This window comes from Carica papaya, chromosome 2 (assembly GCF_054855325.1).
Source record: "Carica papaya isolate Zhongbai chromosome 2, ASM5485532v1, whole genome shotgun sequence".
NCBI classification, from domain to species: domain Eukaryota; kingdom Viridiplantae; phylum Streptophyta; class Magnoliopsida; order Brassicales; family Caricaceae; genus Carica; species Carica papaya.
The window spans coordinates 9,860,639-9,882,851 of NC_142310.1; the positions used below are offsets into that span (position 1 = coordinate 9,860,639).

Genomic DNA, 22,213 nt, shown 5'->3' on the forward strand with positions numbered 1-22,213 from the left:
AAGGTTGTTGACGAAGTATTAGATGATTCATGAGATTTACCACCCATGTTCAACAACTTTATCTTCACCATGTTTATTATAAGAAACAAATCTTCTTTGTGGATAAAGTATATTGATTTCAGGATTATTATTTTCTTTTGAAAAAAGAAGAAAAGAGAGAAGAACTCATGGGAGGAGATCATAATGAGAAGAAACAGATACTTTCCTTGTTTTGTTCAGAAGATGGAGATAAGATGAGAATATGGTGGGTGATATTTTGCATGATAATATCATGGGTATTTATTCACAGATGGAGCCAGAAGAAGAAGAAAGGTCCAAAGACATGGCCTCTGGTAGGAGCAGCAATAGAACAACTCATCAACTATGATCGAATGCATGATTGGCTTGTTAATTATTTGTCTCATTCAACAAGTGTTGTAGTTCCAATGCCATTCACAACATATACTTACATTGCTCATCCTGCAAATGTGGAACATGTTCTTAAAACAAATTTTGCTAATTACCCCAAGGTAAATTTTAATAATCCCAGTTAAAAAAAAAATTCCTTAAAAAACTTTTTTGATGAAAATATTTATGTATTTGTTGATTCAATTGAAGGGTACAACTTATCATTCATATATGGAGGTGCTGTTAGGAGATGGGATTTTTAATGTAGATGGAGAGCTTTGGAGAAAACAAAGAAAAACTGCTAGTTTTGAGTTTGCATCCAAGAATTTGAGAGATTTCAGTACTATTGTTTTTGGAGATTACAGCTTCAAACTCTGTCAAATTCTAATTCAAGCATCTTTTCAAGATCAACAAGTAGACATGCAGGTTATTAAGTAACTCTTCTCATCTCTATACTTTTTTTTTTTTTTTTCTTTTTCTTTTTTTCTTTCCTAAATAAATATGTTTTTTGTTTGGTTGGTGACAGGAATTGTTGATGAGGATGACTCTAGACTCCATATGTAAGGTGGGATTTGGTGTAGAGATTGGAACTCTGGCTCCGAATTTACCAGAAAATAGTTTTGCTCAGGCATTTGACACTGCAAACATTGTTGTCACACTTCGCTTCATTGATCCTCTTTGGAAGCTAAAGAAATTTCTTAATGTGGGTTCAGAAGCTTTACTTGAAAAGAGCATTAAAGTGATTGATGATTTCACTTACTCCGTCATAAAAAGAAGAAAAGCTGAGATACAAGAGGCGCGAGATACATGTAATGACAAGGTATTCAATTATGTGATACGAACTCGATTCCCCTGCCCTCTCGGGAAAAAACTTACCTCGTGTCATATATTGCAGATAAAGCATGATATTCTGTCAAGATTTATTGAATTAAGCCAACGCCCAGAAAACAATTTAGGTGAAAAAAGCCTCAGAGATATTGTCCTCAACTTTGTGATTGCTGGGAGGGACACAACTGCAACAACTCTTACGTGGGCAATCTACATGATAATAATGCATGATCATGTAGCTGAAAAGCTTTACTCGGAGCTCATAGCTCTTGAACAAGAACAAATAAATGAAGGGCAGGTGCCACTGGTTGACTATGACAAAGAGGATATTGAATCGTTCACCCAGAGGGCAACACAATTTGCAGGACTCTTGAACTATGATTCACTTGGTAAACTGCAATATTTGCATGCTGTGATCACGGAAACACTCCGTTTGTATCCTGCAGTGCCTCAGGTATAGATATTCTCCTGTCATTTTCACTTTATCCATAAACAAAGGCAAACATCCGATGGGGGATTTGGTGAATTCATGAACAAAAGATTTTCAATTGCAATTAATGTAATGAAATTGGGATTTCAGGACCCTAAGGGAATCTTGGAGGATGATGTTTTACCAGATGGAACCAAAGTAAAAGCAGGAGGAATGGTTACTTATGTTCCCTACTCAATGGGTAGGATGGAATACAATTGGGGTCCTGATGCAGCTTCATTCAATCCTGACAGATGGCTCAAAGATGGTGTCTTCCAAAACGCATCTCCCTTCAAGTTCACTGCTTTTCAAGTATGTTATTGCATATATTTCAACAAGGAAACATTTCACAGTTAATTCTTCTTTGCATCCCTACAAATCCTCGGAGTTAGACACAGAGGTGCCTTATCACTTGTTATGCTATATGACCCTTTGCAGGCCGGACCAAGGATATGCCTCGGAAAGGATTCTGCGTATCTCCAGATGAAGATGACTCTAGCTATTTTGTGTAGATTCTTCAAATTCAATTTGGTACCAGGTCATACAGTGAAGTATAGGATGATGACAATACTATCAATGGCTCATGGGCTGAAGCTCACAATCACCAGACGTGGTTAGATGCTTATGGTGTTCGATGGTATAAGTATAGATCATTAACAGTTGCTGGCTCTTGTCTTAGGTGTAACCAACTGACTACATCCATCCCCTGGCTATAATCCTTGTTAATAAACTGATTTGTGTGATTTATCTACATGTTTACCTATCCCTAACCAATAAGTGGTCCATGTGGAGAGGAGAGAGATTGGTAAATGATGATACATATATGATATATGCTGTCAAATCTCTTGCTGTTCATGAAATGCTTGTTCAAATGGAAATTGAATCCTAATCCATGAAAATGGGCAAATAGAAACTGCTATTTGACATAATTTATTTTGATCAATTCTATTCCCTGGAATATAATGAGAAATTAGCAAATCTATTAACAAGTATAATGCTTATCCAAAGAAGACCAAGAAAGAAGACTATAATTTATTTCCACGAAAGATAAAACCCAAGAAAACCGACAGAGGAAAGCAGCCAAGGACCCAGATCTTACATCCAAAGACAAAAAAAAAAAAAAATACAATATATTATAGCAACCAAGAATCCGATGATGAAAACTAGAATAAGATAACTCCCAAACAGCACAAACTCTGCAGAGGAGATGTTAAACAGAGCAAGATATATCTGGATTTTTCGAAGAAAGATATATGGGTTCAATTTGTATTTAGAGGAGAAGTAAAGGGTCATGAATTTTATTTAGATGAAGTTAAAAAGAATATATACATAAATATAGTATATGTATAAAGCACAATGAAACAAGGAAGCTATGAGAAGAGTTTATTTTTAGTTGTTTTCAGGTTCCATGAAGGGTGTCGATTAATATAAATTGATGAATAACGTTGAGAGGGAAACTTTGTCCAGCTAAAATCCCTCTAAAGGAATTTGATTGGCCGGCAAAAAGGATTAAGTGTAAAGAAATGGAAAAATGTTGAAAGAAAATGTACTGCCCAGATCAAAAACCCTAAAATAAAGGGTTTAGATTTTTTTTTCTATTTAAAAATTGGGGACAGCTGGTAGTCTTAGTCGATTCTAGAGACCACCCTCACCCTCATCCTTATATATATATGTGTATATACTCCCAATGTCCCACTCAAATAAATGTTGTAGCAGAGAATTAAAGAGTATTAAATACTCGTTATTCACACGGTTGAGTTTTTTACATGGTATCAGAGCAGTGCCTGTAATAAATAAATATTGATTCTTCTTATTTTTACATTACAATGTTACCCTACTGCTCAATGGCAAATCCTAATACAGATGTGTTGATACTCCTAAACTCAGACCAGCCTGGAATGCAACTTGTCACAACTACACTTGATGGCTCCAACTCCTTGTCTTGGAGCTGAGCCATGGTGATTGCGTTGAGAGCCAAGGACAAGTTCGCCCTCGTCGATGGCAGATGCAAAAAGCCCAAACCTGATGCAGTAGAATATAAACAATGGCACAAAACAAACAGCATGGTGGTGTCTTGGATCCTGAACTTGATGGTGTCTTGGATCCTGAACTTGATGAACAAAGAGTTCGCTAGCTCCTTCCTGTTCACCACATCAGCAAAAAACATGTGGGATGAAATAAAAGAAAGGTAAGGTGAAAGCAACATACCTCTGTTATATCAATTAAAACGTGAAATAAGTTCTATCACGCAATCTAACCTTTTTGTCACAGCCTATTGTACAAAACTCAAAAAGCTATGGGATGAGTTAACCCACCTATTGTTCTTACCTGCTTGCACCTGTCATGCTGCAATACAACACAGTGAAATAGACAATACTGACAACTTAATCTAATTTCTAATGGGTCTTAATGACTTATACGACCATGTCAGAAACCAAATATTAATCATGAAGTCCTTACCCGGTGTGAATAGATCTTATTCTATGGTGATTAGTGTTGAAAAATAAAGAAAAGTACACAATAGTAACTTACCTTGGGGAACACCCATTGCATTTTACACAAACCTAAAAGATAATCCAAAATTCCCAAACTGAAAAAAGGAGAAGGACAGCAGGACATGTACTTATTGCAAAAACATAGGGCACACAAAGGATATATGCTTCAAGCTCCATGGCTACCCAGAATAGTTTACATAACTCAAAGGGAAAAAAAACAAAGAAAAAGCCAATGCGGTGGTAAACAATGCCACTGATAGCACCAAAACAGAAGCATTCAACACAAACTCGGGCACAAAAATGACCATACTCATACAACAAGGGATCAGTAAGTACATAAAAAACCAAAGAGCAAACACAACAGAATCAGCAGGGTGCATGGATTATTTTGGCTCCCCTGTAAGCAACCTAAATGCTGTTTTTTACATGTCTTTAATGATATAGGAACTTGGATAATAGACACAGGTGCTACATCACACATATACCATGATTTCAAAATACTTTCAAAACTCGTAAAACTAAAACCTGCAGTGCATGTCTCGCTATCAGACGGAACCACAAGTTACTCAACCCACAAAGAAACCATAAAGCTGTGTGATAATTTAATTCTACAGGATATCCTCTATATATCAAAATTCACTTGTAACCTTATATTTATCAGAAAACTAACCCAAACTTCAAATACCTACAATTCCTTTCATCCTAACCATTATTTTGTGCAGGATTTGACAACTAACAAAATATTGAGGAAGGGAACAATAATAAATGGCTTATACACCCTGAATGAAGACATTGATCTTAACAAAGCATGCATCAGCCACACCCAAGAAAACAACCTATAACTATGGCACAAAAGACTCGGTCACACATCCACAAAAAAATTGATCTACATCCCCAGTCTAAAGTTACCAGGCAGTGCAGCTCTACATGATTGTGAAATATGCACATTGACAAGACAACAATGTTTATCTTTCCCTAAAAGTTTCATCAATACCAGTGACATTTTTAGTTTAATACATGTTGACATTTAGGGACCATACTCGGTCAATTATATCTCTGGTGCACTCTATTTTTTAACCATAGTTGACAATTTCTCAAGAGCTGCTTGGACTTATTTATTAAAAGAGAAAACGAGTGTACCAAATACCTTGAAATATTTTTGCAATCTAATACAAAACCAATTTCAGAAAATAATCAAAACAGTTAGGACAGATAATGACACTGAGTTCATAAACACTTCATACAAAATCTTTTTTTAAGAAAAATGAATCATGCATCAGAAAACCTGTACATACACACCACAGCAAAATGGTGTGGTGGAGAGGAAATATAAACACCTATTACAAATTGCTAGGGTATTGATGTTTGAATCAAAATTACCAAAAAGATTTTGGACGACGTCATACTCACAGTCACACTCATAATAAACATTTTGCCAAGTTCTATTTTAAAATGGAAAACTCTTTATGAAATTTTATACAAAAAACAGCCGGATTACTCAAACCTAAAAGTCTTCGGTTGTCTATATTTTACTACAAATATTAACCCTAAAAAAGACAAGTTTGAATCTAGGGCTTTAAAATGTGTTTTCTTATAGTATGAACTCAATGCAAAGGCCTACAAATTATATGATATAACAAATAGAAAAACGATTTTGTCAATGAATGTCATATTTCATGAACATATTTTCTCATATCAAACAGAACACCCTAAATCAGATTACCATGACACACCACTGTCAATACCAAACAACGACACAATAACCACACCTGAAAACCAGTCACAGAGAAGAGAAGAAATTCTCTTACCAAACATCATTCTCCAAGAGTCTGAAGTAAGGAGGAGCATCAGGGTGAGAAACAAGCTCGCTTAGATGGAAGACTTTGTCGCCCATACCACCGAACAACCTATGTCAGAACTCCCCTTCTTCATGTCCACCTCACCTACATACAATCATGGCTATGTTAATTTCATTGTCAAAGTGTCTATTATGAAAGAACCAATGTCATACAGAGATGTTAAAAGGGACAGCAAGTGGATTAAGGCCATGCAAGTCGAGTTGTCCGCACTAGAAGAAAATAATACATGGAAACTAACTGCACTACCAAAAGGGAAGAAGGAAATTGACTCAAAATGGTTGTATAAAATAAAATACAATGTCGATGGATCAGTTGATAAATACAAAGCAAGACTCGTAGCTAAAGGTTACAACTAGGAGTTTGGCATAGACTATCATGATAGCTTCTCACCAGTGGCCAAAATGGTCACGGTTCGACTACTTTTAGCCGTGGCAGCCGCAAGTAACTGGCTAGTATATCAATTAGACATCAATAACGTGTACCTACATGGGTTTGTAGAAGAGGAGCTATACTTAAAACCCCCCAGAGGGCTACTTCAATATCAGTGAAGGGCAAGTCTGTCGTTTAACCAAGAGCCTGTACAACTTGAAACAAGCGGGTCGTCAGTGGAATAAAGAGCTTACTTCAAAGCTCCAATCAATCAACTTCACAAAGTTAGAAGCCGACTACTGTATATTAACAAAAGGAACAAAAGAAAACCACATTGCAGTTGTGGTATATATGGATAACTTACTTGTCATGGGTCTTAATGATGAAGAGATTTGCGAAGTCAAAAGCACCATGGATAAAGCCTTCACGGTCAAGGACCTCGGCCAAACGAGATATTTCTTTGGAGTCGAGATAGCTAGGTCAAAAGAAGGAATCTACATCAGCCAAAAAAAATACACCAAAGCTATTTTACAAGATGCAAAAGGAAGCCACTTTCCCCTGCCTTTCTGACTAAAACTAAATGCAGAAAAAGGAGAAATCTTACCAGATCCAGAGAGGTATAGATGCCTAATCGGCCGTTTGCTTTACCTCAACTTCAACAGGTCTGACATAACATACTCTACCCAACATCTCAGTCAGTTTATGCAACAGCCCAGACGGCCGCACCTCGACGTCGTACTACACGTTGTCAGGTACCTAAAGCAATATCTGGAGTAAGGCATTTTCTTCCCGAGAAAAATTAACCTTAAAGTTCAAGTCTTTTGTGACTCAGACTGGACATCGTGTCCAATGACCCACAAATCCCTCACGGGCTTCTGTATCTTCCTCGGGCCTGCACTAATCTCCTAAAAAATAAAAAAATAAGTTACGGTGAGCAAGTCTTCTGCAAAGGCTGAGTACAAAAGTATGTCATCTACAGTGTGTGAAGTTCAGTAGATAACCTATCTGCTTCGAGATTTTTAAATAGTACCCCACTTACCCATAATACTGAATTGCGACAACAAAGTCGCCGAGCATATCACGGCAAATCCGATTTTTCACGAATGAATGAAGTACCTCAACATCGACTGTCACATAGTTCGCAACTAGGTTTAAAAGAACTTCGTCGAAATGAGACATATCACCTCGAGGGAACAGCTCGCTAATTTGCTCACAAAACCTTTAGGAACCTCAGCACATCACCGACTTCTGTTCAAGATGAAGCACCTGCAACAAGAAAGTTCAAAGGGTTAAAGAAGTGATGGTGAGAAACTCAAAGAGTTGAAAGTGAACTGGCTTGAGGGGGCGGGTGAAAAGAATTAAGTGTAAAAAAATGGGAAAATGCTGAAAGAAAATGGACAGGTGGACTACCCAGATCAAAACCTAAAATAAAGGGTTTAGATTTTTTTTTCTGTTCAAAAGTTGGGGACAGCTGGTGGTCTCAGTCGATTCTAGAGACAACCTTCATCCTCTTTTCCTTGATTCCCCTGTATGTGTATATATTTCCAACATCCCACCCAATAAATACTATAGCAGATAATTAAAGAGTATTAAATACTCTCTATTCACCCCGTTGAGTTTTTTACAGGCATGCCTTTCATTTTGGTGATTTCTGTTGGAGGTAAAATCTTGTTATTTTTGTGTTTGTAATTTCAAAATAGAGAAAGAATAATACAAAAATTTAAATCTGGATATGTGGGTCTACAGTAAGAAAAAAGAGAGCAAAAAATACAGAGGAAACGCAAAGAAAAAGCAAAAGAGAATGCAACAGAGTAAGGAAAAGCTTTTGAAAAATGTGAACTCCATATTTTGTAGTTCGATCAGTCTTACAAATATATAGTATTTTTAAGAAAAGATATTTTGTTACAGCAAATAGAAGCTGTCGGCAAAAAAATCAAATAAAACATATCATTTTGTTAAGCAAAACAAGCAAGAGTTACTAATTTTATTGCTTCGAAACATGTTTTACCATTTCTTTCAACTACCACTTACTAATTAAAGCAGAATATAAAAAAAATAATCATAATTTTTTAATTTCAGCAATCACTGTTCAAGAAAAACTCAACTGGTAACAATTTCTTTGTTTGCTCATAATAAATTGATCAAAGTTTAGGATTCTTTATAGGTGTAAGAATGGATGAACTACAATTATTTATCCAAGATCAGCATAATAAAACGCAAAGCAATTTATTTTATTTAGACAACTAATTGCATGTGCAAGTTATGATATGTTTATCGGGGAATAAAGTTATGTAGCACTGTAAATATATATTTTTGAGAATATAAAAAAATTTCAAGTTAAATCTAATTGTTTAGAATATATCTTGTTAGTTAAAATTTGTTCTTGGCTTCAAAGCACTCATTTGGTATGCTCCCCCTTGAGGGGACGAAAAATCCTACACAGACATATCTATTTGACTTGCTTAGTTTAAAATTTTTAATAAAAATTGATTCAATTTTAATTTAAAATCTAAAATCAAACCGACCAAAGCTCCTTTGATTTCAATAAAAAGAAATAAAAAATTTTAAATAAATGATATGTTATGTTATACTTAGATATATATTACATATACTATATTTTACATATAATGATATAGTAGAGTTGGTAGTGATAATAAATAGTTAAATATTTATAATATTTTTAAATTAAATATTTAAAAAATTAAAAATATGTTAGTATATTCTGTTTTTTAATTATTTTTTATTCTAAAAATTCAAAATTAAAAAATTAGTAATAAAATTGACACGGTAAGTAATTAAACTGAACATGTGAATAAACTACATTGATCTTGTAAATTAGCTATGTTTTTGTTTGTTTTTAGATTTTAACCGGAAACTTGTTCGCTCGCAATTTTACAAGGTAGATAAACTAGTCTCCACAAGAAGAATTTGATGAAGAGAATGCACATTGATTTTTTTAGGTCAAACTCTTAGGTTTTTTCTTTGCCTCCCCTCGGTTTGTTTCCTAAGCAATTCCATTTAGGATTTTAATTATATTTTTAATAATCAATGCTAATGAATGGACCATTTTTCCTCAATGACTATGTGATTATTATTAATGTAATATTTTTAATCACAATAAGACACACATCCTTTTATCTCTTGAGTGATAAATTTTTATTCATTCTTTAGATGATATGTAATAAATTAGATTCACAAAATGCCAAAACACAAATTCTCTCTCCCTTCATGATACAAGATAACGTGCCACGCGGCAGAAAAAAAGATGCCCAAAAATGTTGAGAAAAACTAAAAACTGATCACATTTTATCCAATAACCCAGACAAACAATGAGCACCAACACAAGTCTTCTCCACTCCAAGCTCACAACCCACCATCTCCCATTAATCACAGCATCCTCATCTTCCTCACATCAAAATCATGTAAGCACCAGGAGAAACATGGTCGCGAAGATTTTGGCTGCAACTGCTATGGCTGTTGGGTTTCAGGGAGGCGCACCATTGGCACTACTGGCTCACAATTGGGGCACGAGGTCCTTCATCTGGGAGCGATTCTTCCAGCCAGGGCTGTCGCCGGAGGACGCGGTGGAGAGAATCAAGCAGACGGCGGAGGGACTCCACAGCATTAGGGAGATGGTGGAAAACATGTCGTGGAGGTATGTAATCTTTTACATTCGCTTGAAATCTGCTTATCTTTCTCAGGATTTGAAGAACGCTTTGTCTACGTTGCCTGAGAATCGTCGCAAGGAGTACGTAGAAACCGCCAATGAGTTGGTTGATAACATGGCCGAGGTAAAGAATCATTATTACCATACATTAAACTTTTTAAATTGCAGCTTTTGATTATTGATTAATCAGATTTTTTTTTTTTCTTGGGTTTTGCAGTTTGATTATTATGTTCGGACACCAAAAGTGTACGAGTCATATATATACTATGAGAAGACATTGAAATCAATTGATGATCTTGTGGCCTTATTAGCCTAATTAGCCGACTATAATTCAAACCGCATTTTGCTGTAATCTTCTTCTTTATCGATTCAGTATCACTTTTAAGCAAATAGGTATATCTATATATATGTTTTTTTTTTATTTTGTTTATATCAATTATAGAAACACAGCACTACTTTTCAAATTTAATTAACCCCTGAGAAACAGATAGATGTCTTCACATTATAACTTGATAATGCAAAGAAACACTTCAGTCTTGTGGTGGAGAGATTGGGAGAGATGAAATGATGATGATGAGCATCAAAATGATTACTGAAGCAAATGAGCCAATTAAGGACCCAGAAATACGCCCGCAAAAGGAGTTGTATTGTTGACAGAAAGCAACCCAGTTGGCCTTTCCGTTCCCCTCGCGTGCTAAGTGAACAATGGCGGCTGCTGAGGAAGCTCCACCACTCACCACACTCAACATTATCTTGTTAATCACCAGAATTAAATACAAGTTAATTCACAGATATTTGAATGACTGAACTGAGAAAAAAATAATAATGATAAAAAAAAAAATTGGTACCGTGTCGAAGACAACCAAGATTATCTTTGTGTTTTTGGCTGCAGCGTGAGTGATGTGGATGATTGACAAGAGTAGGGAAAGCACAAGATAAGCACATGCAATTGAATTGGCAATCACAAAGAACCTGTTTGGGCATGATTAATATTTCAAGTAAGTTTTCCTTTTAAAACAAGAAACTAAATTAAATATGAATCAAGAGATTGAAGAAAAACTCACGTGAAGGTGGGGAAATCATGGAAGTTGAGTCTGGAGATATTTAACTGGGTCGAAAATGGCAGAGTTTGATTAGCAGTGACCATGATTATAGCACTTATGAGTGTTCCAACAGCTGCAACAATTCTCAGCATCAAATCTAGTAGAGACATCCCTAAGCTCAGCTCAGACTTTGAATTATTTGATACTATATTAATTACTTGCCCTGTCTTCATTTTCTTCTTCTTGATTGCTTTGTGGTTCAAAGTTGGGAATAGATAAAGCATTTATATAATAAAAGCTTGAAGAGCAAAGCAAACTTGGATCTTACTTAAAGAATGGAACACCAAAGACAATGGAAGTTGGAATTTGCTTTGGTAATCATGCAATTATATGTCGTTATGTGATAGGCTGCAACATGTCCATATGAACCCTGTTTTGTACACATCAATATATATATAATCCAATCCTTACCTGCTCTGTATGAATTCCTATACTACAGTACCCAAATAGTTATGTTACTTTTTCATGGCATGATGCATGATATGAAATTCTGAAAAAGACTATATGAAGTTATACAGAGATGAAGAAAATGACAATAGAAATAAAAAGATATGCAGAAAGAAGTTCGTTTGATTCGTAATATATTGTATAATCATGAGAGTACAAATTACAAATTATATTTTCAACACTCTCTATTAATTTGCAAATTTCTTTTTCACTTCAAAAGTAGTACATAATCTTTAAAAAAAATTTAAATTTGAGTAGTTTGACAAAAATAACTACAATTTGATCTTGAGTCTTCACATATTTGAGCTTAACTTTCTTTTTAGTGATACAATTTTTAATAAAATAGTATCTTATATCTATGTATTTACTTCATTTAATGAAACATCTAATCGAAATATCCATCTAACTATCTTATTTATAATCTATGAAATATGAGCTTTCTATAAATAATAAAATTGCATAATTTACATTAAAATTGAAGAATATATAAACTTTTAAATTTTAGCATTATAGCAAAAAAATCATGCGGCACTAATGTTTTTGCTATGCTTATGATTTCTTCGATCAACTTTTAGTTATCAAATTATTTTATCTAGATATTATGAACTTTTCATATATTAATATATTGCATAATTTAGAAAGAAATTAGGAAATTTATGAATTTTTAGAATTTTTGGAATTTTTTTTTTTGAAAAAAAGCAAGTTACACGGAAGTAGTATTTTGTCTACATTTTCAGTTTTTCTGGCCAAGTTATAGCTACTAAAATTATGCATCTATCATTTAGATACCATAAACTTTTTTGTTGACATCAAAATTGTGTGATTTGGATGAGAATTAATAAAATTATGAATTTTAAAATGTTTAGGACTGTGGGAAAAAAATATATATAAGTCATTATACCAGTTTTAAACTTCCAAATCTCATTTTTTTTATAATCTTTTTTATTAATTCTTTCATTCTAAGTTAAAGTCTCACAGTTCTACTTTATGGATACATGAGATTCATTTCCTAATTTAGTTAGTATTGGAAAATTTTAATTTATAAAATTAGACATGTATTATGCAAATAGAACAATTTAAACCAAAACGCGCATCTGAATCTATAACGAAAGAGATCTTCGCATCCTGTAATAGATCTTGCAAATCAACATTTGGTTGTAAAACGTTGATTTTCATTGCTGACAGGATAACAAGAAATAAACAAAATGCATATGTGTAATTTGGGGAGCATAACCGTTTTTTATGTTGTCGACTTTTATCATTTTTTATTTTGATCATCATAAAATGAAAAATTATAAATATGATATTTGTACATATTATAAGTTCATACCTAAGTTCGATATATTAAAATTTATAACCGTTTAACCGTAATTGATCACTTTTAAACAGATTTAATAAACTAATAGCATATTACGCATATTAAGATTCATATCAAATCCACTTGTTGATAAAAAAATCAATATAGTATAGTTGAGAAAAAATGTGTGAAGATATAGGATTGTTCATATATTATATATTGGAGTTATAGGTGATAGAAAAAATATGAATTTTAAAGTAGTTACTTTTAAATTAAAATTGATCCGTAGCTTACTTACATGCCCCCTATAGATCACGTAATATAAAGCATTATGCCTTTCATTCTTGTGCATATGTATTACCTAAATTTTTTTATGTTTGTTTGATATTTGAATTTGATAAGGTTTTAAAGATATTATGATGTTTTTTGAAAAATAAAATAGATTTAATATTATAGGTGAGTGGTAATGAAGTATAATTTTTATAATATTTAAAAATTATTTTAATTTTCATAAGATAATTAAATTATTTAGTCACTCTAGAACTATTTATAAATTTCATAAATTTTCTAGAGTACATATATAATGTGTAATTTATATTTGGAGTATAAATTTTAAATAAAGCTTATATTTTGGAAAAGTTATTTACTTTAAAGAGAATAAAAAATGATTTGAGAATAAGGAGAGGAGAGGTTTATAAGTTTGTTTTGAAAGTAAAAAAAAAATATATATTTTAGGCTTTATTATAAGAAAGTATGTATCACCCAAATTATAAGAGGTTAAATATAATTATAGATCATAAATCTTGTGAAAGAGATATAATACGACGATAGTTATTAAATATATTGAGAAATTTTACTTGATTTATGTAAATTCTCAATGCATTCACATAAAAATTAATTTACAAATATCTCAAGAATTGTTTTACTATCTCATCTTTTTTATTATATATTAAGGATGTTTTATATCACGAATCAAATATACTTAATCTGATTAATTTAGACGTTTGATTATTTAGTATTGGATAAATCTTCTAAATTAAAACTTTAATTTATAATTTTTAAAATTGAAACTTTTTAAATAAGATACTTCACTAATCCAAATACAAAATTTAATTAATATATTTTAATTTTTTGTATCAAAATTTTTAGTCACTCACACATCTCGTGTACCTTATTGAGCATTTAGTCATTGCGCTTTCTTTCTTTATTAGTAAAAGAGGAAATAATCCCACCAAAACTAAACTGACAATCAGGACCATGGTTTCTCTTGTGAGTGCTTTTCGGAGGGAAACTGAAATGAATGCGGTAAAGGGATGCCCGCATAATAATTTCTATATGTAAAATAGTATTTAGATTATTAAAAGGTTAGAAGCAAAAAATAAGATACATATGGGGAATGTGAAATGAAATTTAATTTGTAATGCAAATTTTTTAAGATACGCAGAATTCTTCTTTTTTACTTTTTTTTCAAAGAAGGTCTCAAACATTATTTATACAAATATCTAAAACCATCTCCCGCTTTATGTTTGCCGCAAACATCAGTTATACGTACGTACAGTGGAAGAATGATACTCTATCCGTCTCTTCCCTCTTCCCTCATCTCCTTCAACAACACAACCCAAACACCTCCATATCATTGTGTTCCCAGAAAAACTCCACAAAAACAACACCTCCATTTATTATCTGCCTCCAATCCATGTTCGTGTGGAAGAAGGCTCTTTCTTCAAACTGCTGCTTCCACAGCTTTCCTCCCCATTTGTCCCTCCCTTGCTTCTCATTCACCTTCCGATTATCTGGTATCTTCCTCTTTCTCCAATTTTATTATTATCTGTCTATTGTTTCAAATTTAAAATTGATTTAATTACAGTTTCCTTTTATGTTTTCAGGATTGAATCTCTAATCTCTATCTCATTTTAGATCAGTGTTTTCCTTTTTTCTTTTTTTTTTCTTTTTTTTTTTCTTTTAGTATGTCTACTAGTTAATGTATTTGTAAGGCAGTCACAAAATGGAAACCTTTTCCTCTGTAGGGTGTTTTGCAAAGAGTCCATCCTCCGAGGCCCGATTGGTACGAGGAGTTTTATGCTTCGGTTCTCAATACATCCATGGAATCTTATGAGGCAGAGGTTAGTGTCTATGGATTCTTTTTTATGTTGAAGTTTTGGTGTTCATATCGTAGAAAGTAGCTTTCTCCTTTTGAGTTTATGCAAATACTAAACTCTGAATATCGGAAGCTATCTTCTATTTCTGTGGTTAGATTGCAGGTTACAAGTTACAGCTCTTTGATAATCTGTTAGAGAAGGCCAAGAAGATATTGGAGATTGGCATCGGCACTGGCCCCAATCTTAAATACTATGCTGGTCATACTGATGTTGAAGTTTTTGGCGTGGATCCAAATCAAAAGATGGAGAAGTATGCTCGGGCTGCTGCAGTTAATGCAGGTTTACCCCCTGCAAATTTTAATTTCATCCATGCTGTATGTGTACTTACTCCATTCATTACTTATTTACTGAAATTTCATATCATGTTGAAAATTATTTTCAGTTAGAAAGTTTTCTGAAGTTAAGGCTATACGAGTACGGAATTTGCATTTCTTATGAAAATAAATAGGAAACTAGAAGCATTTTCATTCACACTTAAACCTCACCTTTCATTATCTTAAATCTTATAGAAAAGTAAATCCATTTGTTTCCAGATAGAAAACAACATATACAATTTGTTTTCATGGTTGTTCGCTCACCCAGTCTTGAAAAAAATAGAGGTTGGATTGCTCACATCTTGTATTAGAAAACAAAGTATTTGTATAAGAAACAGGTCTCTGGTTTAGGAGTAAAAATTACGAAGCTACAGCTGATATTAGCTTGGAAAACAGAAGCTTAGTTGTATCCTAATTTCAGTACCCAATAATAAAAAAGATTGGCTAATATATATGGTAATTACAGCCAGAATATATAATATCTGTAAGACAAGCCCCATGCCTCATTGAAGCATTAAGATGACGAACGCCAACTTGCTGAGAAGAAAATGTTATGATCATGCCTCAAAACCTTAACAAACGTTTCTTCAAGCTGAAATATTTATTGCAAGTGGTCAAAAACAATGTGACAAGTGGATCTCAATGTATTTAGTTTTCTTGTGAACGACTGGTTGGCAGCAACGTGTAAGGCAGACTAAATGTCACCATGTGGAAGCATTGGTTGTGGCTGTGGAAGGATAAGATTAGCAAGCAGTTCGAGTAACCATATGAATTCACTAGTAGCATATGCCATTGTCCGATTTTCTAATTAAACAGAAAAGCAAGAAACCATGGCTGTTTTCAGATTTTTGAGAAACTGGAGCAACATCAAGTAGGATGAAGTAACCTGTAACAAATCATCTTATCGTGGAACAACTTGCTGAATAGGCATCACTATAGGCTTTGATGTGAAAGCCATTAACTGAAAGAAAGAAAATTCCTTGTCAAAAAGAAGTCCTCAAGTAGCAAAGAACATAGAAAAGCCGAAGTCATTGATGATTGGTCAGCTCAATTGGTAGGCAGAGTGTTCTTCTGGAATCAGCATTTCTGTTTCATACTTCTATCCATATTCAAAATGGTCGCTCCTGTAAGTAGGATGCTTGGGAATTAGTATGACCAATATATTTGACAAATGGTAAAGACTTCTCCGTAATCTGAGGCCAGTGAACATTATGGTGAAGAATAATGATTATCAAGATTATTTACCTTGGTTATCCTTATTCTTTTATTGCTTTGTTATATTCTCTCTGTATATTTCTCCTGTTTGATAACAGGTTCTGGATGATTAGAAGTATTGATGCTTCTCAAAGATTTTAAGTACAAGAAATAAAATTCAAAAGGAATTTTATGTGAAAACATCCTTTACAGATACGTAGCCATCAGCATTTTCTTTTATAACTTAGACGCTTTCAATATTACTGTCTTGAGCCTGCTTCCTGATTACACTTTTTCAATTTTCACATCGCTTTGTTGTCTCCTTTTATGTGATATGCTCATTGGTTTTGAAACTAGAAAGTTTTTCTTTATTGGAGGACTTTTAAAGGTATTAGTATTGGTGTTAAATCCAGGTTGGCGAGGCTATTCCATTACCCGATGCTTCTGTTGATGCAGTTGTTGGTACCCTAGTACTATGTTCTGTTAAGAATGTCAATCTGACACTAAAAGGTAATTGATTTTCTGTTCTTTGAGTTTCTTCTAGGTTTTTTATGGCCTGGAGGAAAATTATTGAGTTTTGGCTAATTGATCTGTTCTCTTTTAAATTTTAACTGCATTTTCTTTACATATGAGTTGATGACCAGCAAAGTGGATTATCTTTGTGCTAACTCTGAGGAAATGGTCCATCTAGCTCATATCTGAAAATATTTTGATGAAGTTCTTGAGATATGAGCTAAAATCAACCAAGCGTTACATTGCAAGTGGCTAGGGAAATCCATTAGAGAATAGAACAGTCTTCGTTGGAGAATAAAGAATGCTAAATTTGTAATGGAGACTAAGGATTTGCATACTAGAACCACGAGACGTTCATATGGTGTTGGATTATGGAAGAAATAGGCATAGTAAGAAGACGATTCATGGGTGTTTCTGGTGGAAAATTGGATCAGGTCAAAGGGTGAATTTCTGGTTGGATCAATTGAGCGAGCGTGGTAACTTGTGCAATGCTTTCCCACGACACACTATTTAGCTAGGAATGGTGAATCTTTTCCAACTCTCTAGGTAATGGTGTTTGGGCGTGGTTCTAGACAAGGAACCCCATAATTAGGAGGTGAATGACTTTATTTAAATGTTTGTCCGGACGTGCAAGGCCAAATGAGGCCTTGAATAAGCAGGGTTGGAAGCTCAGTTCAAAGGGGCCTTTTCGGTGAAATCCTACTATCTTTTATGGAAAAGAGCAAAACAATCAATGTGAATTCATATAAACTTATTTGGAAAATCAATATTTCACCTAGATAATCTAATTAAAAGTTGAAAGTCATTGTGAATGAGTGCTAATTATGTAAGAGAAATGCGGAATTTGGCAATCACCTCCACCTTTGGTGTCTTTTTTCTTATCAGCTTTGGTTTATAGCTCAACAGTTGGGTTGGTTAAGAGGAAATCTGGACATGGAGAGGCATTAATTGGAATAAGTGCTACAATGAGAATCTATACTTTATTTCTCTGACTACCTTATGGGTCATTCAGAAAGAAACATAAGAAGTTTTAAGGTCATAGAACTTTAGGATCAACAATGTTTGGCCCCAGATTCCAAGTTCTTTTCTTAAGGATTATGCTCTTAATACTTACTAGGAGTTTGGGACATTATCGATATTTTGGCATATAATTGGACATTTGTTTACAAGTTGCACCCATTTTTTGCCTTTATATATTATACTAATTTTTAACTCTTAAAATATAATAATAAATGCTTGGGTGCTGAATTTAAATAGAACTCTTGGACAATTTTGATTTATTCTCTGTGCAAAAGCTCAAGGCTCAACTTGAGAATATAAAGGCATCGGGTTATCATTACCTGTGGCAATAAGTAACCACCAAATTGCTAGGGTCCTAAGATTTAAACCTCCATGTATGACTGTAGAAATTACAGAGAGATTGAGGAAGAACAAAGATGAGGAGAAGAGAACGGGAAAGAGAATTAGAAATTAGGGGAAGAGAGATGGAGAGATTGTAAGAAATTATCAATTCGTATTCATTCTTGTTGCCTAATGGGTGTTGCAATGGAATGTAGAGAGACAGCTGGCCATTTGTATATTCCACCCTAATTTCTAGAACATTCTAATCTCTATTATCATAACAAATGACCTTAATTAAGAGAAGTAATAAGGTAATGAACCATAATGAAAAACATTGAAGAAAATTCTTGGGAAATTAGTAAGTTCCTAACGCAAATCTAATAAATGTTTTTAATCACAATATAAGTTTGGTCCTACTAAATAGTAAATTATGATTTAATGATCCTTCTTAACTTCTAGTCTTTTTTTTTGGAGTTGCGTCCTTATTGCTTGAAATTTTCGAATTGTTTCAATGTAGCCGATACTGATCCTTCATAGCTATTCTGTTGTATGATCCTTCTTAGCAAGTTGTTTCCCTGTAGCTGATACTCATCCGTCATAGCTATTCTATTGAATGATCCTTTTTTTCCGCGTAGCTGACACTGATCCTTCATAGCTGTTTTGTCCTGTCTGTCCATTGCGTTATCATATATTATGAGACCTGTAACAATTTCAATATGCTACTATACAATTTAATCATTGGATTCAGAAGTGAAGAGGGTGCTGAAACCAGGGGGCCTTTACATCTTCATTGAACATGTGGCTGCTAAAGGTATATTCTTGAATCTCTTTGTGGTGATGTGTTCTAAGGAGTGTGGAAACTGGTGAACAGTCTCCATTCTTGTGTTCATGGTAGTGCAGATGGAACAGTTATGAAACTTGCACAGATTTTGCTTGACCCTTTGCAAGAGCTGGTGGTTGATGGATGCCACCTGACCAGGGAAACTGGAAAAGAAATATCTGAAGCCGGGTTTTCTAAGTTGGTACTGAGCAAGGAATTTATATCCAACATTCCTTTAATAAATCCGCATGTGTATGGAATAGCATATAAGTAAAAAACCTGGAAGTTTCAAGCTGTAAAGTGCCATTTAAGTTCAACAAAGGGCGAAAATATCTTAGTTATGAAGGATGGTTACTTTGAGAAGGTTTGTTATTTCCGCCTACCTTCAAAACTTTCTTTGAAGCTTGTACAATGCAATAAAATGCATAAAGGCGTATTATATTATATAGATTTTGGCTAGAGAAAACATTTCGGTTATCTGAGACTCTGTTATGATGTCCTTTATTAATTTTTTTGTTAATATTAGTTTTACATTCTGTTGAAGTTGGTGTGAATCGCCCTTTGTGCATTAGTTCAATTTTGAATGGCGAGGAACATATGTTATATAATACCCGAGTTTGGAAAATTGGCTTGAAATAAATTTTGTTAATTTTAATATGTATAAAAAATATATTTTATAAATTAATTTAATGAAATTTTTGTTATATTTGGGAAAAAAATAAATTAGGGATTAGATTAAAAATAATTTTAAAAAAAATGGGTGAAAATTTAGAATTTGAGGATATTTTTGAAAGAAAAATAAAAAATTGAGAGTCTAAATGCAAATAAAGAAAATTTGGCTCTATAGGACCGCCCAATCAGCAATATCGATGAATTAGAGTGCGCTGCGTGACAAAACACGCTGACTTGGTGTCACGTGGGAGGTCACGCTAGCTATCTGTGTGCCCCACGATCGAACGACCCATAAGTGATTCCGTGTGTGTGGATAGTCTGGATTTGTTTCCCTCCTTAGGTGTGACCGGATGGTCGAGATCAAACGCGATGAACGGTTTAAATTCGTTTTCTCCTTAGGTGTGATCGGACGGTCGAGATCAAATGCGATGAACAGTTTAGATTTGTTTTCTTTTTAAGCGCGATCGAACGGTTGAGATCAAAGATGATGAACGGTCCAGATTAACACAATATGAATATAAATATTTCACATCACACTGAACCCGAACCCTAATTGCCAGTCTCCTGCCGGAGAAAAAGAACCAGTCGTCGGAAAAGGGAGACGACTGCCGACCGCTGCCACACCGAAGCCACCTCCTACTACAAAAAAAGGTAAAAATTCTCATACGTACTCGGAATTCAATTCTGAGCACTCTTGTGGCTATATCAGAGCAAAACGAACTGCGAGTAAGCTGAAAATCGTGGGTAAAGCCTGGCGGAGCCGCCACGGACAAAACCTGCAACCTTCTCCAATGAACTCTTTTTCGTTTTTCGTTTCGTGTGATTTTTCTACTGTTGTGTTCACCGTTTTGTTTTTTACAGCTTGACCGAAGAAAAAAATCTCAGTCGTGAAGGTGAGCTGGCGAAGCAACCGCACCCGAAAACCCCACCACTGGGAGGTTTTCATTATTTGTTTTTTTTTATCAACCGAGACTTCATAACGTGTTTTTTCATAAGGATATGTATAAAAGCGGCCGAAATCGATCAAAACCAACCGAAAACGGCAGACCGAGGCAAACCACCGCAGTGGGCAATGGTACCATCCCCGGAGTATAGCCGTGCCACCGTGACCAAACTCTGAAATTAGATAAAAAAAAAGGATTTTTAACACCAATTTTAGATTTTTAGAGTATTTTTAGGTACGTGAAGCATGTTTTAATCTTCGCAAGAAAATTCAGGAAATCCGGGGACCGCCAGTAGGCGCAGTAGAAAGTTCAGTATTTTGAACACCAATTCTAGTAAGAATCTCTCACTCTATTCCTTGTTACGGAATTGAAGCTTAATAATCAATAAGATGGTATTTTGTGAAATTTAAAAAAAAATTGAGAATAATTACAAGTCACTAATGGAGGCAGAACTGATTAGTTATTTATTTATTATGTTTAATTGATTATTTGAATTTAAAGCTTTTAATACATGATAATATATTGGAATAGTTAAATAATTCAGTTGTGCTTCATTTATGCATATAACGCTTGTCTTGCGTAATTTACGGTTGATTTGTGAAATTTGAAATTAATATGCAAATGTAAAATTATTTAGTTATGTGAATTAATGAATTGTTGTTTTACTGGATATCTTAAAAGATAGTAAACGGATTGGGTACATAGGGAATCTTATCGTGAATGTTACTTCATACCGGATGGGGTATTGAATGATGGTATTTTTTGTGCTCATACTAGACTGGATATGGGGATGGTCCGATTCACTCTCATACCGAATGGTGTATTAAGAGATGGTATTTTTAGCACTCATACAGGACGGAGTATCAAGAGATTGTATTTTTGGCACTCATACCGGACGGAATATTGATGGATGGTATTTTTGACACTCATACCGGATGGGGTATAAGGACGGCCAGTTAGTTAACAAGTTTAGATATTAGGTTCACGCGTAGTAGGACACACCTATGAACTCCCAGGGATACCAGTAAGCAAAATAAAAAGGAAAAGTTGTTGATTTTACTCATTTAAATATGATATCATAATGTTATTTGAGTTATTATCGTTATAGATCAGTTTTGGAAATCTCGCAATAGTAAGTATTCAATAAATGATTTTTCTTATGATAAATGAATTTACTTAAATTAAGAGTTTCATCGGTTATTTTTATCATTTTTACTAACTTTCGATTTCTGTATCGATGAGTAGTGTGATATTTTTATTGGGTTAATGTAACTTACCTCCTCTCCTATTAATCATTTCATATCAAGAAAATTAAGATTTAGATCCTGACCAGCA

General features: G+C 34.0%; 4 protein-coding genes across 4 annotated transcripts; 3 read left to right on the forward strand and 1 right to left on the reverse strand.

The window, feature by feature from the left end:
- The first annotated feature begins 90 nt into the window (after positions 1-90).
- CYP704B1 (cytochrome P450, family 704, subfamily B, polypeptide 1) lies at positions 91-2,630 on the forward strand. Its single transcript, XM_022056327.2, has 6 exons — positions 91-509; positions 598-813; positions 914-1,207; positions 1,283-1,669; positions 1,796-1,996; positions 2,123-2,630. Exons 1-6 carry the CDS (start codon positions 168-170, stop codon positions 2,300-2,302), a joined length of 1,620 nt encoding a protein of 539 aa, XP_021912019.2. The 5' UTR covers positions 91-167; the 3' UTR covers positions 2,303-2,630.
- A 7,067-nt stretch (positions 2,631-9,697) lies between these two features.
- Positions 9,698-10,495, forward strand: PNSL2 (PsbQ-like 2). The gene is made up of 2 exons (XM_022056330.2): positions 9,698-10,198; positions 10,292-10,495. Exons 1-2 carry the CDS (start codon positions 9,737-9,739, stop codon positions 10,388-10,390), a joined length of 561 nt encoding a protein of 186 aa, XP_021912022.1. The 5' UTR covers positions 9,698-9,736; the 3' UTR covers positions 10,391-10,495.
- On the reverse strand, positions 10,352-11,348 carry LOC110825814 (casparian strip membrane protein 1). The gene is made up of 3 exons (XM_022056329.2): positions 11,139-11,348; positions 10,923-11,046; positions 10,352-10,826 (listed from the first exon to the last, which is right to left on the reverse strand). Exons 1-3 carry the CDS (start codon positions 11,285-11,287, stop codon positions 10,605-10,607), a joined length of 495 nt encoding a protein of 164 aa, XP_021912021.2. The 5' UTR covers positions 11,288-11,348; the 3' UTR covers positions 10,352-10,604.
- Positions 11,349-14,417: 3,069 nt separating this feature from the next.
- LOC110825813 (uncharacterized) lies at positions 14,418-19,805 on the forward strand. The gene is made up of 6 exons (XM_022056328.2): positions 14,418-14,717; positions 14,949-15,044; positions 15,176-15,394; positions 17,002-17,098; positions 19,191-19,253; positions 19,343-19,805. The coding sequence occupies exons 1-6, from the start codon at positions 14,487-14,489 to the stop codon at positions 19,534-19,536; spliced, it is 900 nt and encodes a 299-aa protein (XP_021912020.1). The 5' UTR covers positions 14,418-14,486; the 3' UTR covers positions 19,537-19,805.
- Positions 19,806-22,213: the final 2,408 nt, after the last annotated feature.

What these genes read in the sequence shown, in the direction of transcription:
- CYP704B1 (XM_022056327.2), top strand. Translation starts at nt 168, where the DNA reads ATGGGAGGAGATCATAATGAGAAGAAACAGATACTTTCCTTGTTTTGT. An exon ending in GAGATACATGTAATGACAAG is followed by an intron (nt 1,208 to 1,282) that starts GTATTCAATTAT and finishes CATATATTGCAG; the next exon opens with ATAAAGCATGATATTCTGTC. An exon ending in TGTATCCTGCAGTGCCTCAG is followed by an intron (nt 1,670 to 1,795) that starts GTATAGATATTC and finishes TTGGGATTTCAG; the next exon opens with GACCCTAAGGGAATCTTGGA.
- PNSL2 (XM_022056330.2), top strand. Translation starts at nt 9,737, where the DNA reads ATGAGCACCAACACAAGTCTTCTCCACTCCAAGCTCACAACCCACCAT. An exon ending in TGGTTGATAACATGGCCGAG is followed by an intron (nt 10,199 to 10,291) that starts GTAAAGAATCAT and finishes TGGGTTTTGCAG; the next exon opens with TTTGATTATTATGTTCGGAC.
- LOC110825814 (XM_022056329.2), bottom strand. Translation starts at nt 11,287, where the DNA reads ATGTCTCTACTAGATTTGATGCTGAGAATTGTTGCAGCTGTTGGAACA. An exon ending in CATGATTTCCCCACCTTCAC is followed by an intron (nt 11,047 to 11,138) that starts GTGAGTTTTTCT and finishes ATGCCCAAACAG; the next exon opens with GTTCTTTGTGATTGCCAATT. An exon ending in TCTTGGTTGTCTTCGACACG is followed by an intron (nt 10,827 to 10,922) that starts GTACCAATTTTT and finishes GTGATTAACAAG; the next exon opens with ATAATGTTGAGTGTGGTGAG.
- LOC110825813 (XM_022056328.2), top strand. Translation starts at nt 14,487, where the DNA reads ATGATACTCTATCCGTCTCTTCCCTCTTCCCTCATCTCCTTCAACAAC. An exon ending in ATTTTAATTTCATCCATGCT is followed by an intron (nt 15,395 to 17,001) that starts GTATGTGTACTT and finishes TGTTAAATCCAG; the next exon opens with GTTGGCGAGGCTATTCCATT. An exon ending in TGAACATGTGGCTGCTAAAG is followed by an intron (nt 19,254 to 19,342) that starts GTATATTCTTGA and finishes ATGGTAGTGCAG; the next exon opens with ATGGAACAGTTATGAAACTT.